This window comes from Hylobates moloch, unplaced genomic scaffold (assembly GCF_009828535.3).
Source record: "Hylobates moloch isolate HMO894 unplaced genomic scaffold, HMol_V3 SCAFFOLD_2, whole genome shotgun sequence".
Lineage (NCBI taxonomy): Eukaryota > Metazoa > Chordata > Mammalia > Primates > Hylobatidae > Hylobates > Hylobates moloch.
Genome location: NW_026652277.1, coordinates 77,938,774 through 77,965,196, shown reverse-complemented (window position 1 = coordinate 77,965,196; position 26,423 = coordinate 77,938,774). Strand labels below are relative to the sequence as shown.

At 38.4% G+C, this 26,423-nt stretch overlaps 1 protein-coding gene across 6 annotated transcripts in view; it reads right to left on the bottom strand.

Moving 5' to 3' along the window:
• Positions 1–26,423, bottom strand: part of STAP1 (signal transducing adaptor family member 1) — a 60,384-nt gene that overhangs the window by 7,081 nt on the left and 26,880 nt on the right. For 4 of the 6 annotated variants that reach the window (XM_058434691.1, XM_058434702.1, XM_058434686.1 and 1 more), the window contains 6 exons: positions 24,807–24,920; positions 23,072–23,128; positions 18,570–18,736; positions 16,366–16,494; positions 9,201–9,270; positions 6,830–6,926 (listed from right to left, as the gene is read on the bottom strand). In XM_058434691.1, the coding sequence (XP_058290674.1) occupies positions 6,830–6,926; positions 9,201–9,270; positions 16,366–16,494; positions 18,570–18,736; positions 23,072–23,128; positions 24,807–24,920 (634 nt within the window). Of the gene's footprint in view, positions 1–3,969; positions 4,452–6,829; positions 6,927–9,200; positions 9,271–16,365; positions 16,495–18,569; positions 18,737–23,071; positions 23,129–24,806; positions 24,921–26,423 lie in introns of those variants that run through there. The other 2 variants (XR_009212077.1, XM_058434697.1) reach the window with 2 other exon arrangements.

The following is a 26,423-nucleotide window of genomic DNA, read 5'->3' as shown; positions in this document are numbered from 1 at the left end:
AATTTCTTGAAACAAATCAAAATGGCAATTCAACAGACCAAAATCTATGAGATACAGCAAAAAGCAGTACTAACAGGAAAGTTTATACCAATAAGCATCTACATCAGAAAAGTAGAAAAGTTTCAAATAAACAACCTAATGATGTATCATAAAGAACTACAAAAGCAAGAACAAACCAAATCCAAAATTAGTAGAAGAAAGAAACAATAAAGGTCACAGCAGAAATAAATGAAATTTAAATTTAAAAAAATACAAAAGATTATTGAAACAAAAAGTTTTTTGAAAAAATAAGCTGGCCATGGTGGCTCACACCTGTAATCCCAATACTTTGGTAGGCTGAGGCAGGGGGATCACTTGAGGTCAGGAGTTCGAGACCAGCCTGGCCAACATGGTGAAACCCCATCTCTACTAAAAATACAAAAATGAGCCAGCCATGGTGGCACACACCTGTAATCCCAGGTACTTGGGAGGCTGAGGCAGGAGAATCACTTGAACCTGGGAGGTGGAGGTTGCAGTGAGCCAAGATTGTGCCACTGCACTCCAGTCTGGGTGACAGACTGAGACTCCATCTCAAAAATTAAAAAAAAATAAAAAAGAAAATCAACAAACCTTTACTCAAACTAAGAAAAAAAGAAGCCTCAAATATATACTATCAGAGATGAAAAAGGAGACATTACAACTGATACCACAGAAATTAAAAGGATAATTAGAGACTACTATGAGCAACTATATGCCAATAAATTTGAAAATTGAGAAGAAATAGATAAATTTCTAGACACATACAACCTACCAAGATGAAACCATGAAAAATCCAAAATCTGAATAGGCCAATAATAAATAATGAGTTGAAAGCCATAATAAAAAGTCTCCCAGCAAAGAAGAGCCTGGGACCCAATGGCTTCACTGCTGAATTCTATCAAATGTTTAAAGAAGGACGAATACCAATCCTACTAAGATGATTCAAAAAAATAGAGGAGGAGTAAATACTTCCAAAGTCATTCTGCAGTGCTAGTATTACCTTGATAACAAAACTAGACAAAGACACATGTTAAAAAACTACAGGCCAATATCTCTGATGAACATTGATGTAAAACTCCTCAACAAAATACTAGCAAACAAAATTCAAAAACATATTAGATTATCCAACATGATCAAGTGGTATTTATCATCCCTGGGATACAAGGATGACTCAACATATGTAAATCAATCATTGTAATACATTGTATCAACAAAATGAAGAACAACAATTATATTATCATTTCAATTGATGCTGAAAAAGCATTTGATAAAATTCAGCATCCCTTCATTACCTGAAACTATGAAACTATGGAACTACTCCGAGAAAACATTGGGAAAACTCTCCAGGACGTTGGTCTAGACAAAAATGTTTTGAGTAAGACACCACAAGCACAGGCAACCAAAGCAAAAATAAACAAATGGGATCACATTAAGTTAAAAAGCTTCCGCACAACAAAGGAAACAGTCATTAAAGTGAAGAAACAACCCACAGAATGGGAGAAAATATTTGCAAACTACATATCTGACAAGGAATTAATAACCAGAATATATAAGGAGTTCGAAAACTCAGTAGGAAATAAATCTAATAAAACAACTAAAAATGGGCAAAATATCTGAATAGACATTTCTCAAAAGAAGACATACAAATGGCAAACAGGTGTATGAAAAGGTGCTCAACATCACTGATCATCAGAGAAATGCAGATCAAAACTACAATGTGATATCATGTCACCCCATTTAAAATGGCTTATATTCAAAAGACAGGCAGTAACCAAGCTGGCAAGGATGTAGAGAAAAGGGAACCTTCATACGCTGTTAGTGGGAATGTAAATTAGTAGAGCAACGTTAGAGAACAGTATGAAGCCTCCTCAAAAAAAGACAAATAGAACTACCATATGACCCAGCAATCCCACTGCTAGGTATATACCCCAAAGAAAGGAAATCAGTGTACTAAAGAGATATTTGCACTCCTGTGTTTATAACAACACTATTCACAATAGCCAAGAGAAAAAGAAAGTGCAAGGGAAACTGCCACTTTTAAACCATCAGATCTTATGAGAACTCATTATCATAAGAACAGCATGGGAGAAACTGCCCCCATGATCCAAATCACCTCCCACCAGATCCCTCCCTCAACACCTGGGAATTATAATTTGAGATGAGATTTGGGTGGGGACACAGAGCCAAACCATATCATTCCACTCTTGGCCCCTCCCAAATCTTATATCCGTTTCACATTTCAAAACCTATCATGCCTTCCCAACAGTCCCTCAAAGTCTTAACTCATTTCAGCATTAACCCAAAACTCCAAGTGCAAAGTCTCATATGAGACAAGGCAAGTCCCTTCTGCCAGTGAGCCTGTAAAATCAAAGATTAGTTACTTCCAAGATACAATGGGGGTACAGGCATTTGGTAAATACAGCCATTCAAAGTGGGAGAAATTGGCCAGAACAAAGAGGCTACAGGATCCATGCAAGTTTGAAAGCCAACAAGGCAATTATTAAACCTTAAAGCTCCAAAATAATCTTCTTTGACTCCATGTCTCACGTCCAGGGCATGCTGATGCAAGGGGTGGGCTCCCAGGGCCCTGGACAGCTCCACCCCTGTGGCTCTGCAGGGTACATCCCCTGCGGCTGCTTTCATGGGCTGGCGTTACGTTCCTGTAGCATTTCCAGACATATGGTGTAAGCTGTGGGTGGATCTACCATTCTGAGTTCTGGAGGATGGTGGTTCTCTTCTCACAGCTCCACTAGGCAGTGCCAGTGGAAACTCTGTGTGGGGGCTCTAACCCTACATTTCCCCTCTGCACTGCCCTAGTCGAGATTCTCCATTAGGGCTCTACCCCTAGAGCAGACTTCTGGCTGGACATCCAGGCATTTTCATACATTCTCTAAAATCTAGGCAGAGGTTCCCAAACCTCAATTCTTGTCTTCTGCGCACCTGCAGGCTCAACACCTCATGGAAGCCACCAAGGCTTGGGGCTTCTACCTTCTGAAGCACCAACCTGAGCTGTACCTCAACCCCTTTTAGCCACGGCCGGAGCTGGCACAGCTGGGACAGAGGGCACCATGCCTTGAGGCTGCACAGAGCAGTGGGGCCCTGGGTCCAGCCCACAAAACTATTTTTCCCTCCTAGGCCTCCAGGCCTGGGATAAAAGGGGCTGCCTTGAAAATTTCTGACATGCCCTGGAGACATTTTCCCCATTGTCTTGGTGATTAACATTTGGCTTCTTGTTTCTTATGCAAATTTCTGCAGCCAGCTTGAATTTGTCCCCAGAAAATGGGTTTTCTTTTCTACCACATGGTCAGGCTGCAAATTTTCCAAACCTCTGCTTCCTTTTTATACATAAGTTCCAATTTCAAACCATCTCTTTGTGAATGCATATGACTGTATACTTTTAGAAAAAGCCAGGTCACATCTTGAACACTTTGCTGCTTAGAAATTTCTTCTGCCAGATACCCTAAATTATCTCTCTCAAGTTCAAAGTTCCACAGATCTCTAGGGTAGGGGCAAAATGCCACAAGTCTCTTTGCTAAAGCATAGCATGAATGACTCTTACTCCAGTTCCCAACAAGTTCCTCATCTCTATCTGAGACCACCTCAGCCTGGACTTCATTGTCCATATCTCTATCAGCATTTTGGTCAAAACTATTCAATAAGTCTCTAGAAAGTTCCAAACTTTCCCACATCTTTTTATCTTCTTCTGAGCCCTCCAACCTGTTCTACCCTCTGCCTGTTGCCCAGTTCCAAAGTCGCTTTATAGCAGGACCCGACTCTGCCAATACCAATTCTTGTATTAGTCCGTTTTCACACTGCTATAAAGATACTACCTGAGGCTAGGTAATTTATCAAAGAAAGAGGCTGAACTGACTCACAGTTGTGCATGGCTGCAGAAGCCTCAGGAAACTTACAATCGTGACAGAAGGGGAAGGGGAAGCAAGACACGTCTTCACAAAGTGGCAGGAAAGAGAGAGCACAGGGAAAATGGCCACTTTAAAACCATCAGATCTCATGAGAACTCACCCAGTATCAGGAGAACAGCATGGGGCAAAGCGGCCCCATGATCCAATTACCTCCTCCCAAGTCCCTACCTCAACATTTGGGGATTACAATTCGAGATGAGATTCAGGTGGGAAAACAGAGCCAAACTATATCACTACCAATGAACAATGGAATTCAAATTTTACAGATATCATTTACCAGCAACAAAAATTTAAATACCTATAAATCAAACAAAATGTGTGCCGATGCTGTATGCTGAAACAAAGCACCATGAGAGAAATCAAGGACAGCCCAAATGTAGCAATATATTGCATTCCTCAACTGGAAGGCCCAATATTATGATGTCAGTTCTTCCTGAACTGATCAACAGATTCGACATAATCCAGTCAGAGTCTCAGGAGGATTGTTCTCTGGAGATCAACAGGCTGATTCTGAAATTTAGAATGAAAGGCAAAGAAACTAGACTAGTCCAAACAATTTTGAAAAAGAAAAGAGCAAAGAACAAACTAATCCTCCTAATTTCAAGAATTACTATGAAGTTATAGTAAGTGTGGCAAAAGGGCAGGAACATATATCATTGGAAATTAATCCATACAAAAATGGTCAATAGATTTTTACAAATGTTGCAAAGACAATTCAATGGAGAAGTATTTATTTTTATTTTTACTTTTTAGAGAAAGGGTCTCACTCTTGCCGTTTCACATTGTGCACTGACACAGTCGTAGTGCACTGCAACCTTGAACTTCCGGCTGCCTCACCTTCCCAAGTAGCTAGGACTACAGGCATGTGCTACCATACCCAGCTTTTTTTTTTTTTTTTGTAGAAATGAAGTCTCCCTCTGTTGCCCAGGGTGCTCTCAAAGTGATCCTCCTGCTTTGTCCTCCCAAAGTACTGGGATTATAGGTGTGGGCTGCCCTGTTCAGTGGGATAATCTGTTTAAACAAATGGAGCTGGAACAATTACCCATCTAAATGCAACTAAATGAACCTTGACCCATCCCTCCCAGTTTAAAAAAAATTCAAAATGTATCATAGATCTAAATGTGAAACATAAAATTACAACACTTCTAAAAGAAAACAGGAAAACAGTCTGTGATTTTAGGTTAGGCAGAGTTCTCAGGTATAACACCAAAGCACAATCTACAGAAGCAAAATTTAAAACTTCTGCTCTCCCAAAGACACTGTTAAAAGAATGAAAAGACAAATCACAGACTAAGAAAATACTTCCCAATCACACACACACACAAAGCTCGTATCAGTTCAGAGCTCTCAAAACAAGTGTGAAAGAAAAAACAACCCAATAAAAATATGGGCAAAAGATTTAAATACTTTCCCAAATAAAATATGTAATGGCAAATAACACATAAAAAGATGCTCCACATTATTATTCAGTAGGGTTATATTTTAAGTGACAAGTTTAAAAATTAGACAATGTAAAAAGAACATCAAAGATGAGAGTAAGAGAAATTCAGGAACCAATAATTTAGATGACAGAGTAAAAAACTGAGGGAAGACATTGTAGACATTTTTAAATATTTGATGGGCTTTTAAGTCATATTGTTTCAAAGCCAGAAATTGGATTAATATGTAGAAGTTGAAGGAATGCTTCAGACTGAATCAATATCAAGGAAGAATTCTCTAATATGAGAACTGTCCAGAAGAGAACTGTGCTGCTTCAAAAATCAAATTTAAGCCCTCTTACATTCACAGTTTACAAACAAGCCGAAGGGGTCATATCCTAGAGATGTTTCCTGTACTGAATGTGCAGGTGAGTTCTAAGCAGATAAGATACTACAATTTTCTAAAGTTCCTTCAGATCCTGAGATTCTGTGGTTTTGGTTACCGTTATTATTTGGCATCACAAGATTCATAATCATGTTTTAAGAACTTGGACTTTTAAACTTGCTATCCTTTTAATTAATAAGACTATCCAGATATGCCCCAATGCAGGTAGCCAAATAAGGTTGCTTTCCCCCATAATCTGTAGAAAAAGAGACTTGTTTTGATAACTAAAATTCAAACAAGCTGGAGATATTTTCTCTCACCTGCTTACAGTTTGCCAGTGACCATGTGTACCAGGAACTGTTGCATAAGATAGAGACTATCACATTCAGCCTGGCTTGTTCTGCCAGAAATTGGACTGCAGAGAGAGCCAGTTTCAGGGGTGTGTAAACTGTGCAGTTGCATAGGGTCTCATGCTCGGTTTGATGGTTTGCTATAACTGTTTTTGAAATTCTTATTTATGAACAAGGGGCTGGCAAATTCTCTAGCTGGTCCTAGCTACAATCTTTATCTGTAATTCCTCACCACCCACTCATTCCTTGTTATTTTGCAATCTGACTTCTGCCTTCATAGTGGAATACAACTTCTCTCAAGTCATCTATTGGCTAATCACCAGTTCCCATCGTCTCTTCTTAATCTTCATTCATTTTATCCTGTATTACGCATCTAACGTTGTTGACAGACTGTCCCTTTGAATTCCATTTCGTTTCTATTAACTTGTATGATTATGGTTTTCTCTTACCTCTGAATTTGTTAGATAAAGCTGAGTAGAATGATAGAATGAAGTTAATAGTAATAATACATACCTCAGGGTTTTCCATTCCCTAGAATGCACCCATACTCTGTTCATAATACATATTGGTACTTTACTGTTTTCACAGACTGAGTGACAAAATGATTTCCAAATGGATACATTTAAAGACTGAACTGCAGTTCCTGCCTGGCTGGTACTATAAATCATATGCAGAGTTTTGGGAATTTTGTTTTGTTTTGTTTCCCTTAACATAGCAATGAAGTGAAAAACATACCAGTGTTTTTATCAGTTGAACATATAAATGGTCTTAAATTTCCTCGAGTCTCCTTCACAAAATAATCAATGACACTGAAAAGGTTTGGGAGTGTTACCTGTATTAATAGAGAGTGAGAGAAAACTCAGCATCACCTGGATAAATATAGAGTAAGAGAAGGCTCAATTGGAATCTAATGAAGATTACTGTCATTACTTCAATGGCTTACTGTATGACCATAGTTTTACCTATCCCTGTGTCTTATTTGTCCTTTTTAATTGACCATGTGTCCATTCTCTGTTGAGGAATTACCACCTTTCCCATTGAATACAATCTGGTAGACAATAGTTAGGTACCTTGCTCTCCCTCAATTAAAGCATAAGAATGTAAGCCAAGTGTGGTGGCTCACACCTGTAATCCCAGCACTTTGGGAAGTCCAGGTGGGAAGATCACTTGAGACCAGGAGTTTCAGACCAGCCTGAGCAACATAGCGAGATCCTATCTCTACGAAAATTGAAAAAATTAGCTAGGTGTGGTAGCTCACACCTGTAGCACCAGCTGCTCAGGAGGCTAAGGCAGGAGGATTCCTTGAGTCCAGGAGTTCGAGGCTGCATGAGTTATGATAGAGCCACTGCACACCAGCCTGGGTGACAGGGTAAGACCCTGTCCCTTAAAAAATGGGGGAAGCAAAAAATGTGACTCAAGTTAGGCCAGAAAATGCTTTCTTTCTGAAATTTGAACTTGAGTAGAAGAACAAAGAAGGATCCAGTTTCCTAATCAGATGGTTCTTAGCACAAGTAACTGCAAACGCTACCCTTCCAGTCATTCTATGTTCTTATAATAAATTTATTTTTTCTTAAGTTAGCTGTAGTTGGTTTCTTCCGCTTTAAAGCAAATAATCTTTAAAACCAGAGAATTTAAGCATTTTAGTATTTTATTGTAACAGGATAGGAGTCTAGGAGTAGATAAAATGTGTCTCTACCCCTAAACTAATATTTTTATACAAATGAAATCAGAATAAATATGCCAGAATATACCAGATAACTTTGAAGAGGAAAAGAATTCCTGAGCCAGGCGCAGTGGCACACACCTGTAGTTCCCGCTACTCGGGAGGCTGAAGTGGGAGGATCGCTTGAGCCCAGGAGTTTCAGGCTGGCACTATGATTGCGCCTGTGAACAGCCACTGTGCTCAAGCCTGGGTAACGTAGCAAGACCCCTGTCTCTAAAAAAAAAAAATCACAAAAATACAACCTTATTGAGGGATTGAGGCGTATGGTTGGGGAGGGTGAAAAATGAAAGAATAATCCAGGCTGTTAGTTTTCCTTACACTGTAGACTGTATGAGCTAAAGACAGAAGTGAGCCCCAGTTTACCCAGTTACAAAGATGACACATTATTCTTCCTTGTCCATTGCTTGCAGTCACTTAGTTATTTGGATTATCCTTTAGCAATCTAGTTCTCTGCCTTCTTTATTGAATTTTATTTTAAAAGTCTAGTCAGGAATGGATCTGATAACTGAGAGGCTTTGGGAGGTACTTACGGCAAAGATGTAAGTGTGCTCTATGAATCAGCAGCTACCTTGCTCTCTAAGAATTATGACCAAAATATAAGAAATTCAACCACACTGTTCCTTTTTCTATTTGATCAACACAGTGGGCCTGGAGCAGCAGAGGAACTAGGTAAATATAAATATCTTCAAGACCCACCAGTTCTATTTAAGTGATATCCAGAGACAACTTTCCTGACTCAATCTTCCCACTACTGCAGCCTAAAATCACAGAGCTATATTCTCTTTTTCAGCATCCTGGAATGTAGGCCACATCACCACATTCTCATTGGTTCAGAACACTGTAAACACCAATTATCTCACCTGTATAAAAGGCATAACAATATCTACCTCAGGGTAATGATAACAATTACATTGGATGACATATGTCAAGTGCTTAGCTATATCATTAACCCCACAGTAAGTCAGCTAGGGTGGGAGAAGAGTTCAAGACAAACAAGAAATGCTTTCTTCACTACTATGTTGCTATTAAGAGAGGATTTCTGAACTTCAGCAAGACAGGTATTAGAGGATTAGGCATTTACAGATTTCTTCCCATTAGAAACAAACATATTTGAAGATTTATAATTGGAGAATGTTTAACAAAATATATTTCTCTGAATTTTTTCCACTTTTCTTTCTCTGCAAACTGCAGAGAAAGAAACGTGGAAAGAATTTTGAGAAGCAAATTATCTTTTACTCTGCCTCACCACCTGTTCCTGAATCTCACTTTTCACCTTGTATATCTGCCACATTCAGGGCTCCTTAACTTGGCTGCTTTTTGCCAGCACTAGGAGGCTAGAAGGAATCGGGAGGAAGTTCATCAACAACAAAAATAGCTACTTACAGGTTTTTCCAGTTCAATAGTGTAGTTTTGTCCTACGCTCATCACTTTGTAGTGCTTGATTCTTGGAATGCTACAATGAAACAAATGGTTAAGTCTCCATTTTATTATACAATTGGGTAAATGCAAACTAAAGTAAATATAAAATATCACCTGTATAATCAACCTATGTTGTCATGACTATAGTTTGGCAAGAAAAAAAAAATCCTTCGTGGTTTTTTATTTTAATTTTCTGTTTACCTGGTTTGCAGAGTGTCTTTTTGTGGGGGCAACTCACTAGGAATATAGATAATCAGGGTCATTGAGTGGGTGAATTAGAAAGAATAAACAGGGAAAAAAAGGAACCAAGAATTAAAAATCTTTCAGGCAGAAATAATTTTTTAATGTCAGTAACCTAGAAAGTAAACAATATAATAAAATTCTATGTAGGTATATAAAATCAAATATATATTCTCCATATTGAGAGAAATAGAAAGAATTATTAAAAGTACATTGCTTTCTACTCTACATTATCACCAATCCAACCAGAAACCCCTCAATAGCTGTTATTCATGTTAGCTCATATACCACCCTGGATATCCACTAACTTTGGGGCTGACTTGGAGATATGGAAAATACTGGGTCTTAGGCACTATATGAACATACAGATGATAACGTAAGTACATTATATGAATCTGTTGTCTTCCTCTTCTGTAGTCACATAGCACTCAAAATTATTACCCCTCAAATACAGGGTATTTTATTGATTATGAAATGCTTATGAACAAGAGGCATATCCGATTCATCACTGTATTCTAGCATGAGGCACAGAATAAATATTTATAAAGTTGAGTTTTTAAAATATTAGAAGCTGGATGAGTGGGATGGCTCATGCCTGTAATCCCAGAACTTTTGAGAGGCCAAGGCGGGAGGATCGCTTGAGTCCAGGAGTTAGAGACCAGACTGGGCAACATAGTGAGACCCCATCTCTAAAAAAAAAAATCAAAAAATTAGCCAGGCATGGTGGCATGCCTATGTGGTCCCAGCTACTCAGGTGTTAGGTGGGCGAATTACTTGCGTCCAGGAGGTTGAGGCTGCAGTGAGCTATGATTGTGCCACTGCATTCTAGCCTGGGCAACAGAATGAGACCCTGTCTCAAAAAAAAAAAAAAAAATTAGGATCCCCCATCTCATGTTATCTGCTAGAACTAAGCAAATTTATACGGAGATCAGAAGTCACTATCCTTGTCAGTTAGTTTTGAACCAAAGTATGTTTGTCTTGAATTCCCTTGATTTGTATGGCAAGCATGTTAGGATGAAAACTTTTTCTAGTATTGACAAGTTAACAGCATTTATTACGTTGTCATTTGCTTGAATGACACATGAATTAAGCATTTGTCCTAGGTACAGAAGCTGTCTAAAACAGAAGTGTTCAGCAGGTTAAGCTAGGCACAGGGTCTTTCTACCTTCTTTTTTTTAAATCGCTTCTCCTTCCGTTTTCAGTTAGGACTGAAACTGAAGTCTTCTATTCAGGGGACTCTTCTCATCCACCATTATATCCAAATCACCTCTCAATGGGATATCACAATGGAAACAGCTCATAAATTCCAGTAACCTACTTTCGAAACATGGGATAAAACCCAACCAACCCTTTCCCTTCCTAAAAGAAAACACTCCTTAGTGCTGAAACTTCAGGAATCAGTTGCAAGTTGGTGAAGGAAGCATTTTTGGACACAGAAGGTCATACAGTAAGTACCCTTTCAGGGTGGTTATATCTGGCTTTATCTTTATCACATCATAATAAGGTCTTCGTAATCAGACAGTTACTTTTGAAAACTCTACAATTTCAATTAGAATTCCTGTATTCCTATTAAATAAGAGATTGCTGTTCATTGGAAGACTGATAGAAAACTTGGTTCAAATTCTGATTGTCATGTGGGTTCTCTGAACCTCCATTTTCTTCATCTATAAAATGGAGATGGTGCCTTGCCTCACGGGGCTGCTGTGAGTTAATGTTTGCAAAGCCCTTAGTACAGTGTCTGGCACATTTAAGCACTCCATAAATTATAACCATTTTTACTACTTAAATGTATTGTTTTAATGTAGTAGTTTCTGTGAGTCTCATCCTCTTCATTTGTAAAACATGGAAAATACTGTCTGTCTCAAAGTTTTTATTGTGCCTGAAGGAAATGTTTGCCAGTACTCAACATGGCACCCACAATGGTAACCTATAAGGAGAACGATTGTTGTTATTAAAAGCCATCATATTGGCCGGGTGCGGTGGTTCACACCTGTAATCCCAGCACTTTGGGAGGCCGAGGCGGGCAGATCACGAGGTCAGGAGATCAAGACCATCCTGGCTAACACGGTGAAACCCTGTCTGTACTAAAAATACAAAAAAATTAGCCGGGCGTGGTGGCAGGCGCCTGTAGTCCCAGCTACTCGGGAGGCTGAGGCAGGAGACTGGCGTGAACCCGGGAGGCAGAGCTGGCAGTGAGCCGAGATCGCACCACTGCACTCCAGCCCGGAAGACAGAGCGAGGCCCCATCCCAAAAAACAACAACAACAACAACAACAAAAGCCATCATATCATCATCATCATCTATGGCAAAGCTGTGGAAGGAAAGGTGGCAAAGGTCAACAAGGTATCTTGGAACTTTTGACTAATAGAATGAAATTCTGGAACAGAAAGAGGTGGGAAAAAAATTCCATTGAAGTTGCTTAGGTTTTGACTCTCTTTATAGACATTTTGCTTTCCTTTCATATTCTGTTTTGTTCTGCTTTTCCAAAGAAATAAAAAGAGATGAAAAAAACAAGATTGATAGAATTTGCTATATTAAGATTTCCTGATGCTGACCTCAAAACAGAAGTAGCAAGTCTTTTTTTTTTTTTTTTTTAAGAAAAGGTGTCCCCGGCCGGGTGTGGTGGCTCATGCCTGTAATCCCAGCTTGGGAGGCCGAGGTGGGCGGATCATCTGAGGTCAGGAGTTCGAGACCAGCCTGACCAACATGGAGAAACCCTGTCTCTACTAAAACTACAAAAAAAATTAGCCAGGCGTGGTGGCACATGCCTGTAATCCCAGCTACTCGGGAGGCTGAAGCAGGAGAATTGCTTGAACCTGGGAGGTGGAGGTTGCGGTGAGCTGAGATCGTGCCATTGAACTCCAGCCTGGGCAACAAGAGCAAAACTCCGTCTTAACAAAAAAACAAGAAAAGGTGTCCCCTCCCCTTAAATGTGGTTATAAATACTTGTTCTTAGCTTCTGACCTCCATTTTTGCAAAGAAATAAATTTTGGGTAAATATTTCCTACTGCTTCCTTAGCTAATGGCTTTCCAAAGTTTCCATACTGCTAGCTTGGTACCTAGTCATAACGTTTTCAAGAAAACCAAACCAAGCCATGAAGTTCTGTTGTAAGAACAGCTTTATGTCTTATGAATTCACGCACCACTGGGCTGGGTAAAGGTGGATGATAGTCTACATTGAGACGAGTCATCTGGCAATTTGGCATTGAATGGCTTTTGTTTATTCCTGAGAACAAGTCTTCCCTCCCACAGCTGCTCTGTGAACAGATGGAGATAATTGTATTTTCATATACTGCTTTGTAAACCAACTTGTACTTTTCAGCTAATGTTTTACCAGACACACTCATCTAACTTGCATGACTGAACATTTCTCCCATAACCTATAAGAGAATGAATTGGTTTTGTGGGTAATACAACTGCTTCCCAATAGCTGAGGTTTCTACCAAATTCTTTACATTAAATTGTACAGCATAACAAGCGAAAATTCTAATACTCTGTACAACTGTTATCCTTTAAGTGACCTGTTACGTAGAAGTTATTAAATTCAGGTACTCTGAAACACCTGTTTTGAGGCATTAGAGAATACATTTAACAAACTTTGACATCATAGATGGATTTGGCATGTAAGGAAAATTTGTGCAGTACAGTTGAATTTTTCTTATCCACTTCCAGATATAAACTATTTCTCAAAGCCTAAATAAGTGGATACTGACTGTAGTGTTAGAATGCCTTAGTTTAACCAGTATACTTCTTGCTTTCCAAATACGAACTTTTGGAATGATTAGTTTTATAAAATGTTGTAAGTTTTGATGACCATCAGCTAACAAAAGCATGAATTTCTATATGAATTCAAACTGAAAGGGAACTTATTAAATTTAGAATTATGCAACTTTGATATGAACTCCTTTTCCATACTCTTATGAGCTTAATATATAACTTAAATAAAATACAATTGTGAGTAAAAACTGTGACACTAAATACAGAAATTCATTGTTTAGTCACACACCACGTCTGCAGCAGAAAACAGTTATTTCTCATAGTTAATTGTATAGAAAATGTAATGAAATAATTGGACTAATCTAGACCACCTTAAAAGGGATCAGGCTGCTATTGTGCAAGAAATAGGCAGTTTTTTTGTTTGTTTGTTTTGTTTTTGAGACGGAGTCTTGCTTTCTTGCCCATCCTGGAGTGCAGTGGTGCAATATCAGCTCACTGCAACCTCCACCTCCCAGGTTCAAGCGATTCTCCTGCCTCAGCCTCCTGAGTAGCTGAGATTACAGGCGCGTGCCACCACACCCAGCTAATTTCTGTATTTTTAGTAGAGATGGGGTTTCACCATGTTGGTCAGGCTGGTCTCAGACTCCTGACCTCATGATCCACCTGCCTCGGCCTCCCAAAGTGCTGGGATTACAGGCGTGAGCCACCGTACCTGGCCAAAATATGCAGTCTTTACGGAGCTATCAGATCTTGAGATTTTGTTCATTTCATGCAGAATAGTAAGACGGGGGTCACGTGTAAATGGATCAACCACTCAATCTGACCAAGAAAGGAATGACATTAAGGAAAAAAAAAATCACTCTCTTTGGTGATCTAATTTTACTTTTAAGCAGTTAGATTATGTTTCTATTAAAAATCTGCTCTCTCTTAATTTTTAATTCAGTGTTACATCCTCTCATTTTTAAAAGTGGAAGTAAACGGTTAAGGATAAGCTGTAGTTTATGTCATAAACAATTTCCTAAATCCTGAAGAAGGACAAACTTCTTGACCAGAATATAGTAAAGAGAAAAATCCACTTTTCTCCTACAATTATTCTAAGTTCACTGATGTTTAATGGCAGTCATAACAATAAGAAAAATGATTTCTTTTGGATTTGTATCAAGATAGTCAAATAATACATCAAATTAGGTTGTAACTGAAAAATCTATTATTTTCTACTGTATTTCAATAGAGTTGAAAATCCATTAACTTCAATTGTTAGTTTAAAATAAACAAAAAATAATGAAACCACAAGTTTAAGTTGACAGACATTCATTGTAGAAATATACACACAGAGATATATACACACACACATTTCCTTACACAAAGAACCATGACCTGATTTACCATCTAACATTCTTGCCATCTGTTCAGTGCCCATGACTAGTGTATAAGACAAGGATCTGTTTACTGGCAAGTGAATAAAGCTAATTGGGCTGTGGCACACACTAGCAATGTAGCCATAACGCCATGTTTTAAATTTGTCTCTGGAAGTTGTTTCTTTTTGACTGCCTTTATTCACCATACATATCTTCGTATTTAGAATTATAGATATTTATGGGGTGGATTAGTAGATAGATTCATTGATAGATACGTTATAGTATAAAATTTAATAAAATAATATTATCCCCATAAGGAATAGCAAATTCAAACGTCAAAGTTCTGTTTATGCATATATATTAAAGAAAGTCATTTACTGAATATTTTCATGTAGGACAAAACCTCGATATTTAAATTATATTATCAGTTGTGGAAGTATTAACTAAGCCAGAGTCTCCAATGAAGGGCAAGTCCTCATAGACTTTGAAAGCTGGAGTCTATTAAAAGATCTAACTACCCTAACTACACAGAAAAATAACGTTTGCATTTAAGTGTTATTGACTTTATCAAAGTTAGACCATTTTACCAGAAAGAAATTAGTAACCTTGACAAAGAGGCTCCTAAGTGGCCCTTTTTTATAAATAAGTCAGATTATGACAACAGTTCAGTGGCCTTTCATGTCATTCAAAGTAAAACCCTTGTCCCTACAATGATCTGTAGGGCTCTGAGTGATGTGTCCCTACCCCGACTCTGGAATCTCCTCTCCTACCACTTTTCCCTTTGCTCTTTTCATTGCAGTCACAGCAGCCTTTTTCCTTTCTTGAACAAGTCAAGCATTCTTCTGTTTCAAAGCATAGGCACTTGCTGCCTGGAGCACTTTTGCCCCAGATATTGGGTTTATTTTCTCACTTCCTTCAGCTCTCTGCTTAAATCAGTTAATAAAGTAGGTCTTCCTTGACCACTCTATATGAAAACAATAGCAACCATAAAAATGTGCTCCCTTTATCACCTCTGAGGGTTCCCATCTCTCTCATCCTGCTTTATTTTACTCTGTAGACCTTATCGCCACATGTATTTTTAGTTATGTGTTTATGTCTCCCTACAAGAATGTAAACTCATTGAAGATTGAAGCCAGGGATGTTTTTCTTTTTATATTTTTATTGCTAGGCAACTCAAACCAAAACAGAGATGTTTGTTTTTTTCACTGCTGTATTCTCAGTGCCTAGAGTATTGCTTGGCGTATAGCAGCTGCTCAATAAATCTTTACTGAATTGATTGAACAATGCAACTATATCCAGGACCAAAATAATGTGTTACTCTTTCTTCTTCCCTGCTGCAAATGTTAGCATTGGCTCAGTCTTTAGCATTGCTTTTATGACATTCCCTCCCTATTCTTGTGTTCATTTTTTTTTTTTTGAGACCGAGTCTCACTCTGTCGCCCAGGCTGGAGTGCAGTGGTGTGATCTCAGCTCACTGCAACCTCCGCCTCCTGGGTTCAAGCAATTCTCCTGCCTCAGCCTCCTGAGTAGCTGGGACTACAGGCACGTGCCACCACACCCGGCTAATTTTTTGTATTTTTAGTAGAGATGGGGTTTCATCGTGTTAGCCAGGATAGTCTTGATATCCTGACCTTGTGATCCATCTGCCTCAGCCTCCCAAAGTGCTGAGATTACAGGCATGAGCCACTGCACCTGGCCACTTGTGTTCATATTTTTAGCCCCAACGAAACACATAGCAGATGCTGACCTGGACTTGTATTAAGTGATACCATGCTTCTAAAAATTCCATACAGTTTTAAAACATTAAACATACTCTATCTCCTGCCGGATAGTGATGGAATAGTTTCTACTGTCACTACCAGGCCTCAGGATCATGTTTCCCGAAGAAGGGTTCTTCTGGAGCATCTCAGTTGCCTCTTTCCGGGACACTGTATAAAAACATCTACAGAGGTGAGATAAAAAAACAGAATATTTTTTTAACTGATGAAGATCATTACTTGAAAAAAATACTACCAAAATCACCTTGAGAGCTGCAGTTGCTAACTTTTCTTAAAACTTCCTGTTTGATTATTCCAATTGTGTAATTACAATGATCTATTATTACAAGCCTGTGCCACTCTGCATATGCTAATGTTAAGGTCTTCCTTAATTCTTCCAAAGCCTTTTTATACAAAGAGAACCTGAAAAGTTATCTACTGATCAGTATATAATCATCATTACCAACAAGAATTAACAATGTATCCCCAGTCTCAGTTGATAAGTAGGTTCTTGGATAAATATTTATTGGGGGTCTCCTTTCAGGGATACAAAACATCTGTAAATGTTTCTCTTGTATGGTCTATGTTTTAAACAACTGATATTTAAATATGTTTGCACTCATTTCTTTTGGTGTAATATGTCTTTCTATGGCGTTGTTATTTTTATGTGCAAAATAAAAAATAAAGCACCTCTCATTTTTATAATATACAGATTCTCCTTGAATTATGATGGGATTATATCCCGATAAACCCACTGTAAGTTGAAAATATCATAAGTGGAAAATGCATTTAATACGAATAACCTACTAACATCATAGCTTAGCCTAGCCTACCTTAAAAATGCTTAGAACACTTACATTAGCCTATTGATGAGCAAAATCATCTAACACAAAGCTTATTTATAATAAAATGTTGAATGTCTCATGCAATTTATTGAATACTGTACTGAAAGTGAAAAACAGAATGGTTGTATGGGTACTGGAAAAGTAGAGTTTATACTGAATGCATATTGCATTTGCATCATCTTAAAGTCAAAAAGTCATTTAACCATTGTTCAATTTATACAGACCACCTGTACATTGTAGTCAAGAAAATATATAGTCATAGTCATAGAAAAAAAAACTCATAGAAAAAATCTGGTAGAAGGCTGGGCATGGTGGCTCACACCTGTAATCCCAGGACTTTGGTAGGCCAAGGCGGGTGGATCACTTGAGCTCAAGAGTTCAAGACCAGCCTGGGCAACATGGCAAAACCCTGTCTCTATAAAAATACAAAATTAGCTGGGCGCAGTGGCAGTGGTCAAGGCATGGGAATCATTTGAGACCCAGAGGTGGAGACTGCAGTGAGCTGTGATCGTGCTGCTGCACTCCAGCCTGGGTAACAGAGTGAGACACTGTCTCAAAAAAAAAAAAAAAAAAAAAAAAACACCACTAAAATGTTAATAGCAAATATCTCTGAGTGGTGGAACAAGGAATGATTTTAATCTTTTATATATAATAAACATATATTACTTGTTTTATTGAGAAAAAAGAAAAATTAGCAGTCCATGTGACTTTTAACTTATCAGTCCATCAGTTGCTGGTGGTTTCAGGTAAAAATGATGGTTGGCAGGTTTCAGTGATTGTAGTACAGATAGAGTATGCAACAGAACCTGATGTCAAACAGGGTACCAGGACAAGTTTTATTGACAACAACACCAAGATTCCAGGAGGAAAGAGCTCAGAATCTTTTCAATAATATAAAAAATAAATGTAGGATGTTGGTGAATTTAGCATTTTCTGCACTTCTTTATTTTTCCAACACCTTAAACATTTTACACAAGGACTTTGTCAAAGTACAAGCTTGATGACTACTCACTAATTGGTCAGTTGAATAGAACATTCTAGGTATTGAAAGTTTATTGGTATAATTTTCTGATAGAAAATCAGTCAATCATAGAGTTTGCATAGTGAAAAAATATCTTTTCCTGCCTTCTTCATGGGAGTTTTTATTTAGGTGTGAGCTCTGGAAAGAGTATCTATTTGTTCTAAAGATGTGGGTGGAAGGGGATTTCCTGTGTGGTAAGATGGTTGGTTCAAATCTGCATTTTGTTGATCATGACATAGAAGAGGAAATATGGCATATACTCAGAGATATACAGTTTATCCCCAAGGCTGCTTATTGTCTCTGGCTTAACAAGAGCAAGTGGCTAACTCTCCTTTATAATCAGAAATTAGTTTTAACAATTGAGTGAATAAACTGCAGTTCACTGTGCACTTACGCTGGCATAGGGTTCAGTACATCCACATAATCTTCAGTTGGTTCCTTCTCTTTTTCCACAGACGTACTCTGCTCTGTCTCAATCCTCCTTTTCTTTTCTCTCTCTAGGACTTCACGCAGTTTAATTACTTGCCCAGGTAGGAGTGACACATTTTGGGGAACTGACAGCTGAAACCAATTAAAAGAGTGGACGGGCAAGAAAACAGCTTAATAACTTACAACTTTAGTAAAGACGAGCCTGTTCTGGTCCTACAGGGCTACAGTTACCTGGCAGAGGTGAATGAGTAGGGAATAAGGGAATAAGAAACAGAAGATTTGAGTCTAGGGTGGGTGTCTCAGAACTGCCTCTGCACCAACTGCAACCTGTACAGCGTGCCTACCCTTCTTCCAAGGAATCATCCTTTTGGTTTGGCCCCAAAGCAAAGAACACCCCGCATTGCCCTAAAAGCTAATTCGAATAACAACAAACCTCATATTTTTCATTCTGAGCTTACTAGTTCATCAATGCCAGGGAAGTTCCAGAACACCTTCCAGGTACCTCACTCTCTCATAAGTTATCTGAAATGATTTCCCCCAGCCGCATGGCCACATGGGATTCAGATGGAACCGTTGATTAGACGACTGAAGAGCAGCAGTCAGAGGTCTCTAGTTTGTGTCTGTGGTGTGTTTCAAACATTCATTCACATGTTAGAATTATCATACTTTCTACTTATTAGTTGGTTTTGTGGTGGTTGTTACCTTTCCTAGAGATGTGTTTCGAATCGACTCACCTATATATGTCCTTCTGATTTATATTCATACCTGCAATTTTGACCTCATTATGACCAGCTCTGTGCTCCTAGAAGGTATAGTTTGAATGGTAGGATATTTTTTGTACATGACACCAGCAAGTCTGTATTTGGAGGCAGCCCTGTGTGATTATCACCTTTATCTTCAGAGAAGCGTGCATGCTTTCCAGGAGGTATACAAGAAAGTCCATTAGAGTATGGGAAGAAAACATTATAACTTCACTTTCCATTAAGTTACTATTTCACTAATTTCTATTATTATATATGTTTTAAAATGTGTACAAGTACATAGAAAATTTACATAAACATTTACTAACACAGATACACAATAAAAAAGGCTTAGAGATATTTTAGATAACTAAGATAATAACCAGTAAAACAATTTCCATATATACCAGAAAAAAATAAAATTTGGAGGAAAATACCTAATGAAACACATATCTTTATTAATTGACTATTATAGCTCAAGCATTGTTCATGTTTTATTGCAACTCCTCACAGAAATGCTACAAAGTATTGTTATATGAGAGGGCGCAGTGGCTCATGCCTGTAATCCAAGCAGTTTGGGAGGCCAAGGCGGGTGGATCACTTGAGGTCAAGAGTTCAAGATCAGCCTGGCTAACATTATGAAACCCATCTCTACTAAAAATACAAAAATTTGGGGTGGCATGTGCCTGTAATCCCAGGTACTTGGGAGGCTGAGGCAGGACGATTGCTTGAACCTGGGAGGCAGAGGTTGCAGTGAGCTGGGATCAAGCCACTGCACTCCAGCCTGGGTGACAGAGCAAGACTCCATCTCAAAAAAAAAGAAAAAAAAAAAAAAATGGTATTGTTATCCCCAATTTACAAATGGTGATATAGTTTGGATATGTGCTTCCACCAAAGCTCATGTTAAATTAGCCCCAGTGTTGGAGGTGGGGCCTGGTGGGAGGTGTTTGGGTCATGGGGATGAATCTCTCAAGGCTTGGTGCTTTTGTGTTAGTGGGTGAATTCTGGTGAGATCTAGTCATTTGAAAGTGTGTGGTACCTCTTCCCCACTCTTTCTCTTTCCTACTCGCACCATGTGACATGTCTGTTCCCCCTTCACCTTCTGCCATGACTAAAAGCTCCCTGAGGCCCTTCCCAGAAGCTGAGCAGTTGCTGGCACCATGCTTCCTGTACAGCCTGCAGAACCAGGAGCCAATTAAACCTCCTTTTTTTTTTTTTTGAGACGGAGTCTTTCTCTGTCCCCCAGGCTGGAGTGCAGTGGCGCGATCTCGGCTCACCGCAACCTCCACCTCCTGGGTTCACGCCATTCTCCTGCCTCAGCCTCCCGAGTAGCTGGGAATACAGGTGCCCGCCACCATGCCCGGCTAATTTTTTGTGTTTTTAGTAGAGACGGGGTTTCACCGTGTTAGCCAGGATGGTCTCGATCTCCTGACCTCGTGATCCGCCCGCCTCGGCCTCCCAAAGTGCTGGGATTACAGGCTTGAGCCACCGCGCCCGGCTTAAACCTCCTTTCTTTACCGATTACCCAGTCTTAGGTATTTCTTTATAGCAATGCAAGAATGGCCTAATACAAATAGAAAAAAAAATCAAGCTCAGAAAGATTAAATAACTAGTCCAGAGTCACATAGCTAGTAAGTTATGGAACCAGGACCCAAACTGGGGTTTATTTGATTCAAAAGCAATGTCTCAGCTCTTTCAACTACATACAGTCTGAGCTTCTCTCACTTCTCTACTAAAGTTATCCTAATAACAACATACTGTAAATGTTCATATACCATGACCTGGAATCGTAACACAAAACAACATTTACAGAGTACAAAATTTGATGCAACCTGTCTTCTCTTAAAAATTCACATAGGCTGGGTGTGGTGGCTCACACCTGTAATCCCAGCACTTTGGGAGGCCGAGGTGGGAGGATCACTTGAAGTCAGGAGTTTGAGACCAGCATGGCCAATATGGTGAAACCCCATCTCTACTAAAAATATTTTTTAAAACACTTAGCCGGGCATGATGGTAGGTGCCTTTAATCCCAGCTACTTGGGAGGCTAAGGCAGGAGAATTGCTTGAACTCAGGAGGTGGAGGTTGCAGTGAGCCAAGATTGCACCACTGCACTCCAGCCTGGGTGATAGAGTGAGACTCCATCTCAAAAAAAAAAAAAATTCATGTAAATTTTATTTTATATTCTGTTACTTATTTATGTGTGTGTTTTAATATAAAAATAATGCTTTTTATTTTTACTCCAGGAAAGAAACTAAAAACAAAATGTTTGGCCAAAACTTTATACATCCTTAGTGTACCAGGAAGATGCAACAAGTTTTTGCCAGTGTTTTTAGTGTACTCCTTGACACTTAGTCACGTACCCTTGGGATAGTGACACCCGGTATTGAAAGCACCATACCGGTAACTCAGTGATATTTCCCACAACAGAGGGAAAGAGTGCAATTCCCCAGGATTTCTTCTCTCCCTCTCAGAAATCAACATGTTCTTCACATCTTTAACTGGTCCACTTTTCTAGCCTCACATAACTTCCTTACACAATCGTTGAAACTCTAACTTTTACCTGTTACTGGCTGAAATGAAGAACCTGCATCCATCAACTTGGTAAAGTGCAGTGCTTATTTCAGACGACTGCAATGGCTTACTTAGAAACTAGCTTTGGATAGAATCTGTGTTTAACTGACTCTAATAAACACAGTTTTTATATCCTTTTAAATTACTGGAGAACATGGTGCTCCTTGGGAGGCTGGTTATCAAAGAACTTCATGTTTCCAAGGCAATTGCTACAGTGGCTTTATTTAAAATAATGGACATTATCTTACTGCAAGAGTTAACTCTAAGCAGTAGATCTTACTATTTGTCTCTGATAAAACACCACAGATTTGAACAGGTAAGCATCCTGTTGTTTTAAGACTCACTGAAGAAATGTTTAAAGGTGAGTTTTCATTTTTATGGTCTCTCTCTCTGTTACATTGTCTATGTTATTTATAAAATTCATCTTGGCTAGTATTCTATAAATATGTATTAAATAAATAAAAAAGAAATCGGATGCCGGGCGCAGTGGCTCACACCTGTAATCCCAGCACTTTGGGAGGCCGAGGCGGGCAGATCACTTGAGGCCAGGAGTTCCAAACCAGCCTGGCCAACATGATGAAACCTTGTCTCTACTAAACATACAGAAATTAGCTGGGCATGATGGTGCATGCCTGTAATCCCAGCTACTTGAGAGGCCGAAGCAGGAGAATCACTTGAACTCTGGAGGTGGAGGTTGCAGACAGCCAAATTACGCCACTGCACTCCAGCCTGGGTGACATAGTGAGACCCCATCTCAAAAAAAAAAAAAAAAAAAAAAAAGAAAAGAAAAGAAATTGGAAAGTATTTTCAAACATGCTGTATTAGCTACAAATATCAGAATATACAAAGGACCACTGAGTCAAATGGATAAGACCAAAAAGTAGATCTCCTTTGCCACCTGTTACTCCCTAGTGAATTGCCTTGTTTACTTTCTTCATAACAATTATCACAATGTGAAATGATCGTCTGTTTACTTGTTTACTTTCTCCCTCTTCACCACCTGATGAAAATATAACGTTCAAAGTAAGTGCAAGAGTTTAGGTCTATCTTTTTCAATTGCTATATCTTCAGCCACTTTCACTCTGCGTGGATCATAGGGTGTTCAGCAGATATTTGTTGGAAAAAAAAATCAATCAAAAGCAGTGAGCTTCCTACCTCTGTTACTGTAAGAATGAAGCCTCTCCATTCTTCCCCACTTTCTGTGTTCTCTGTCTAAAGTTGAAGACAAAAACAGATAAAGCCAAAGAAGGAAATACATGAGTGATTGAGCATAAGATAAATAATTATGACTGAGCCTAAAATAAATAATTCATTTCTTTTTTTGGCTTAGAACTACTAATGTGTATTTTTTATGAAATATTTCAATACTATTTTCTTTCATCAGAAGACATATAGCTGTAATCTGTTTGCTTACTTAAAACAAATGAACATGTACGAATTTACTCAAAAAAATTAAATGTTAGAAAACTTAATTTTGCAGTGTGTCAATTCACAGTTACTCTCTCCATTAGCAGTTAAAATGGACTGGCTTTAAATTCAGGACAACCAAATTTGGTAGTAGAAACATCCAATTCTTAGCTGTAAATACTATTACTATGTTATTACTAATAATATCAATACCAGGTCAGGGTTGGTAGCTCTTTGGGAGGCTGAGGTGGGACCATCACTTGAGCTCAGGGGTTTGAGACAGCCTGGGCAACATGGTGAAACCCTCTCTCTACAAAAAATACAAAAAATTAGCCTGGTGTGGTGGTGTCAGCTACCTGAGAGGCTAAGGTGAGAAAGTTGCTTGAGCCTGGGAGGTCAAGGCTGCAGCCAACATGTTTTGAGCACTTTTAGTTGTAGCTACTATTCTAAGCACTTCACAGGTATTACTTGATTTAACCTTCAAGGCAACTTGGCAAAAGGTCCTATTATTTTTGCTTGTTTGATTGTTTTACAGATTTGTTCATTTAACAGATATTTACTAAGTACCTTTAAGTGCTAAGCACTATTCTACGCACTGGTTTATATCAGGGAACAAAACAAAAATCCTTGTTCTCACGGAGTTTAGGGTCTAGCAAGGAACGATAAATAATAAACATAATAGTAAATTTTATAGTGTCAAAAAAGAAAGAAATGAGAAAAATTAAAGATACAGCAGGGTAAGAGAGATTAGGAGTGCAACTAGGGCGTGGGAGAGGAGAAAAAGGTTGCCACTGTAGTAAAGTGGTCCAGGTAGGCCTTGCTGAGGGGCTTCATCTGAGCAAAGACTTACTTCCCGGTGAAGAAACAAAGACACAAAAAGGGTAAGTAACTTGCCTATAATCACAACGAATGAATAACTAATACAACAGCCCAAATTCAGACCCAAGTATCTGACACCAATGCTGTGCTCTTCACCATCATATCTGCAAATCATCTGGGGAGCTTGCTTAAAATACAGGTTTTGAGTTGGGGGATGGGGGTCCGATTTCCTTAGTACAGGCGATTCCTATTACACCAAAGTTCAGACCAGTGCTTTTCAAGGTCAATCAGTAATCTCCCAGGAAAAGTCTCCGAGTATACCTTATTTAATACAAGTTGTTATCTTTATGTTATTACTGTAGTTACTGGGTGACTTTTATTGGCTCATTTTGAATGCTGATTCAAGAACCACCTTAACAAACACCAGGTGGGATCCCTGACTTCGTCAGAGGGCAGGAGTATCTGGTTTCGTGGCACTTGTATGCTAAACACGTCTTTTTAAATTCCAATTCAGAAAACTAGGTCTTGGCCAGACGCAAGCAAAAATATTAACAAAGTGTAAGACTTAGCCTGTCTTACAACTTCTCTTTACTTCAGCCACTGGATGTGAAGAATGTTATTTATAACCACAACCCTTTACAGACTACTGTTTCTCCTCGCTCACCTTCAGTTGTACTTCCTCTTTTGGCAAAACAAGGGTGAATTTCGCACAATTCTTTTCAGTTGAATTCTGCTCAGTAAGGCATGTGAGGTCTATTATGTCTAATTTGTCAACATACTGCAAAGATAAAGGAAGATCACATTACACTATTTCATGGGTAATACACATTAGTTCTAGCAGGAAGCAAAATAAGTGATATCTTCCTTTCAACTGATTAGTACTTTGTATGATATCCTGGTTTTCCTAATCCCAGAGGACATGTGGAAATGTATTATGTAGTGGTATGCTGAACCTGGCTCACACAGGTTTGCAAAAGCCAATTGTTAAATTTTCAGGAATTTTGCAAGCAGGTTGTGAAACACAGCCATTATTTAAAAAATCGAATTATATAAACATACCAGTAAATAAATTACATTCAAAGCAAAAGTAATTAAAACAAAATTTGTTACATTCTAATTATATTTCTGTATTTTACTGTTCTCTGTGTTCTTAAGGTTATTTACATCTTCATTTCTGTATGGTGAAAATACCGTATAATACTGTGCTACTGTGCTTTTCTTCCCAACTACATGTTCAGTGAGGTCACACTGATAGGTTGAAATCAGCCACAGTGGGAGTATTTTACACCATGCAAATTGGTAAACCTTACAAATCAAGCTTGATTTATTATTTTGTTGATGTCCAGGGGCAGCACTTTTTTTCTGCAAAAGGCCAAACAGTACCATACTTCAGGCACACATACAGCCTGTTGTACATTCTTCGTTTTTGTTTTTTTCTTTAGAGACACTTTAAACATGTAAAGACATTCTTAGCTCAAAGACTGAACAAAATCAGGCCATAGGCCAGATTTGGTGCATCATCCAGGTTATTGGCCCCTGGTGTAGGCTTTCAAAAGTAAAGGAAAAAATGTTAATATGCAGATGAGATAGGTTTGTTGTCTCTGAATCTGTTTCACTGTAAATAGAACAAGAATTGACAAAATATTCTTCCAGAATTCAAAAACTATTATCTAATTCAGCAAAGAAATAGCTCACATTTATGATTTTAATAAATACATGATGTTTTGACATACATCATTTTACTTTCTTTTTACTCATTAATGTAAATGAAAATATTAGACAATATTCATGTCAAATATCATATTTAATGATAATAAATTTTTATGGAAAGAGCAGATTTAAATACCATTTAAATCTCCATTTGTCAAATTATGATCGAATTACATTGACAGTTGGTTACCAATGCAAGAGTTAGGCAAAAATCAAGGAAAGCATTCTGTGAGAATCAATTGTCTGTATGGACATTACAATAAAGACTATTGTGTATTTTTCTAATTGTGTACTATACATTGTTCATATCAGTAATATTTATAACAAGTTTATGTACATATATATTCATACTTTTTTCCAGAAAGCTATTCAACATTTACTACACACCACTGATTATGGCCAGCTTATTAAGAAATTCCTATCCAAGTATAATAAAAATATTTCTTCTGAGAAACTGGTCAATTTCCACTCTCCATATGCAACTGGCTTGCTTGTAGTAGTAGAAAGAAACACCTGTAGTAAGTATAGTAGGGTTTTTATGATATATATATTTTTACTAAATTAGCCTCAT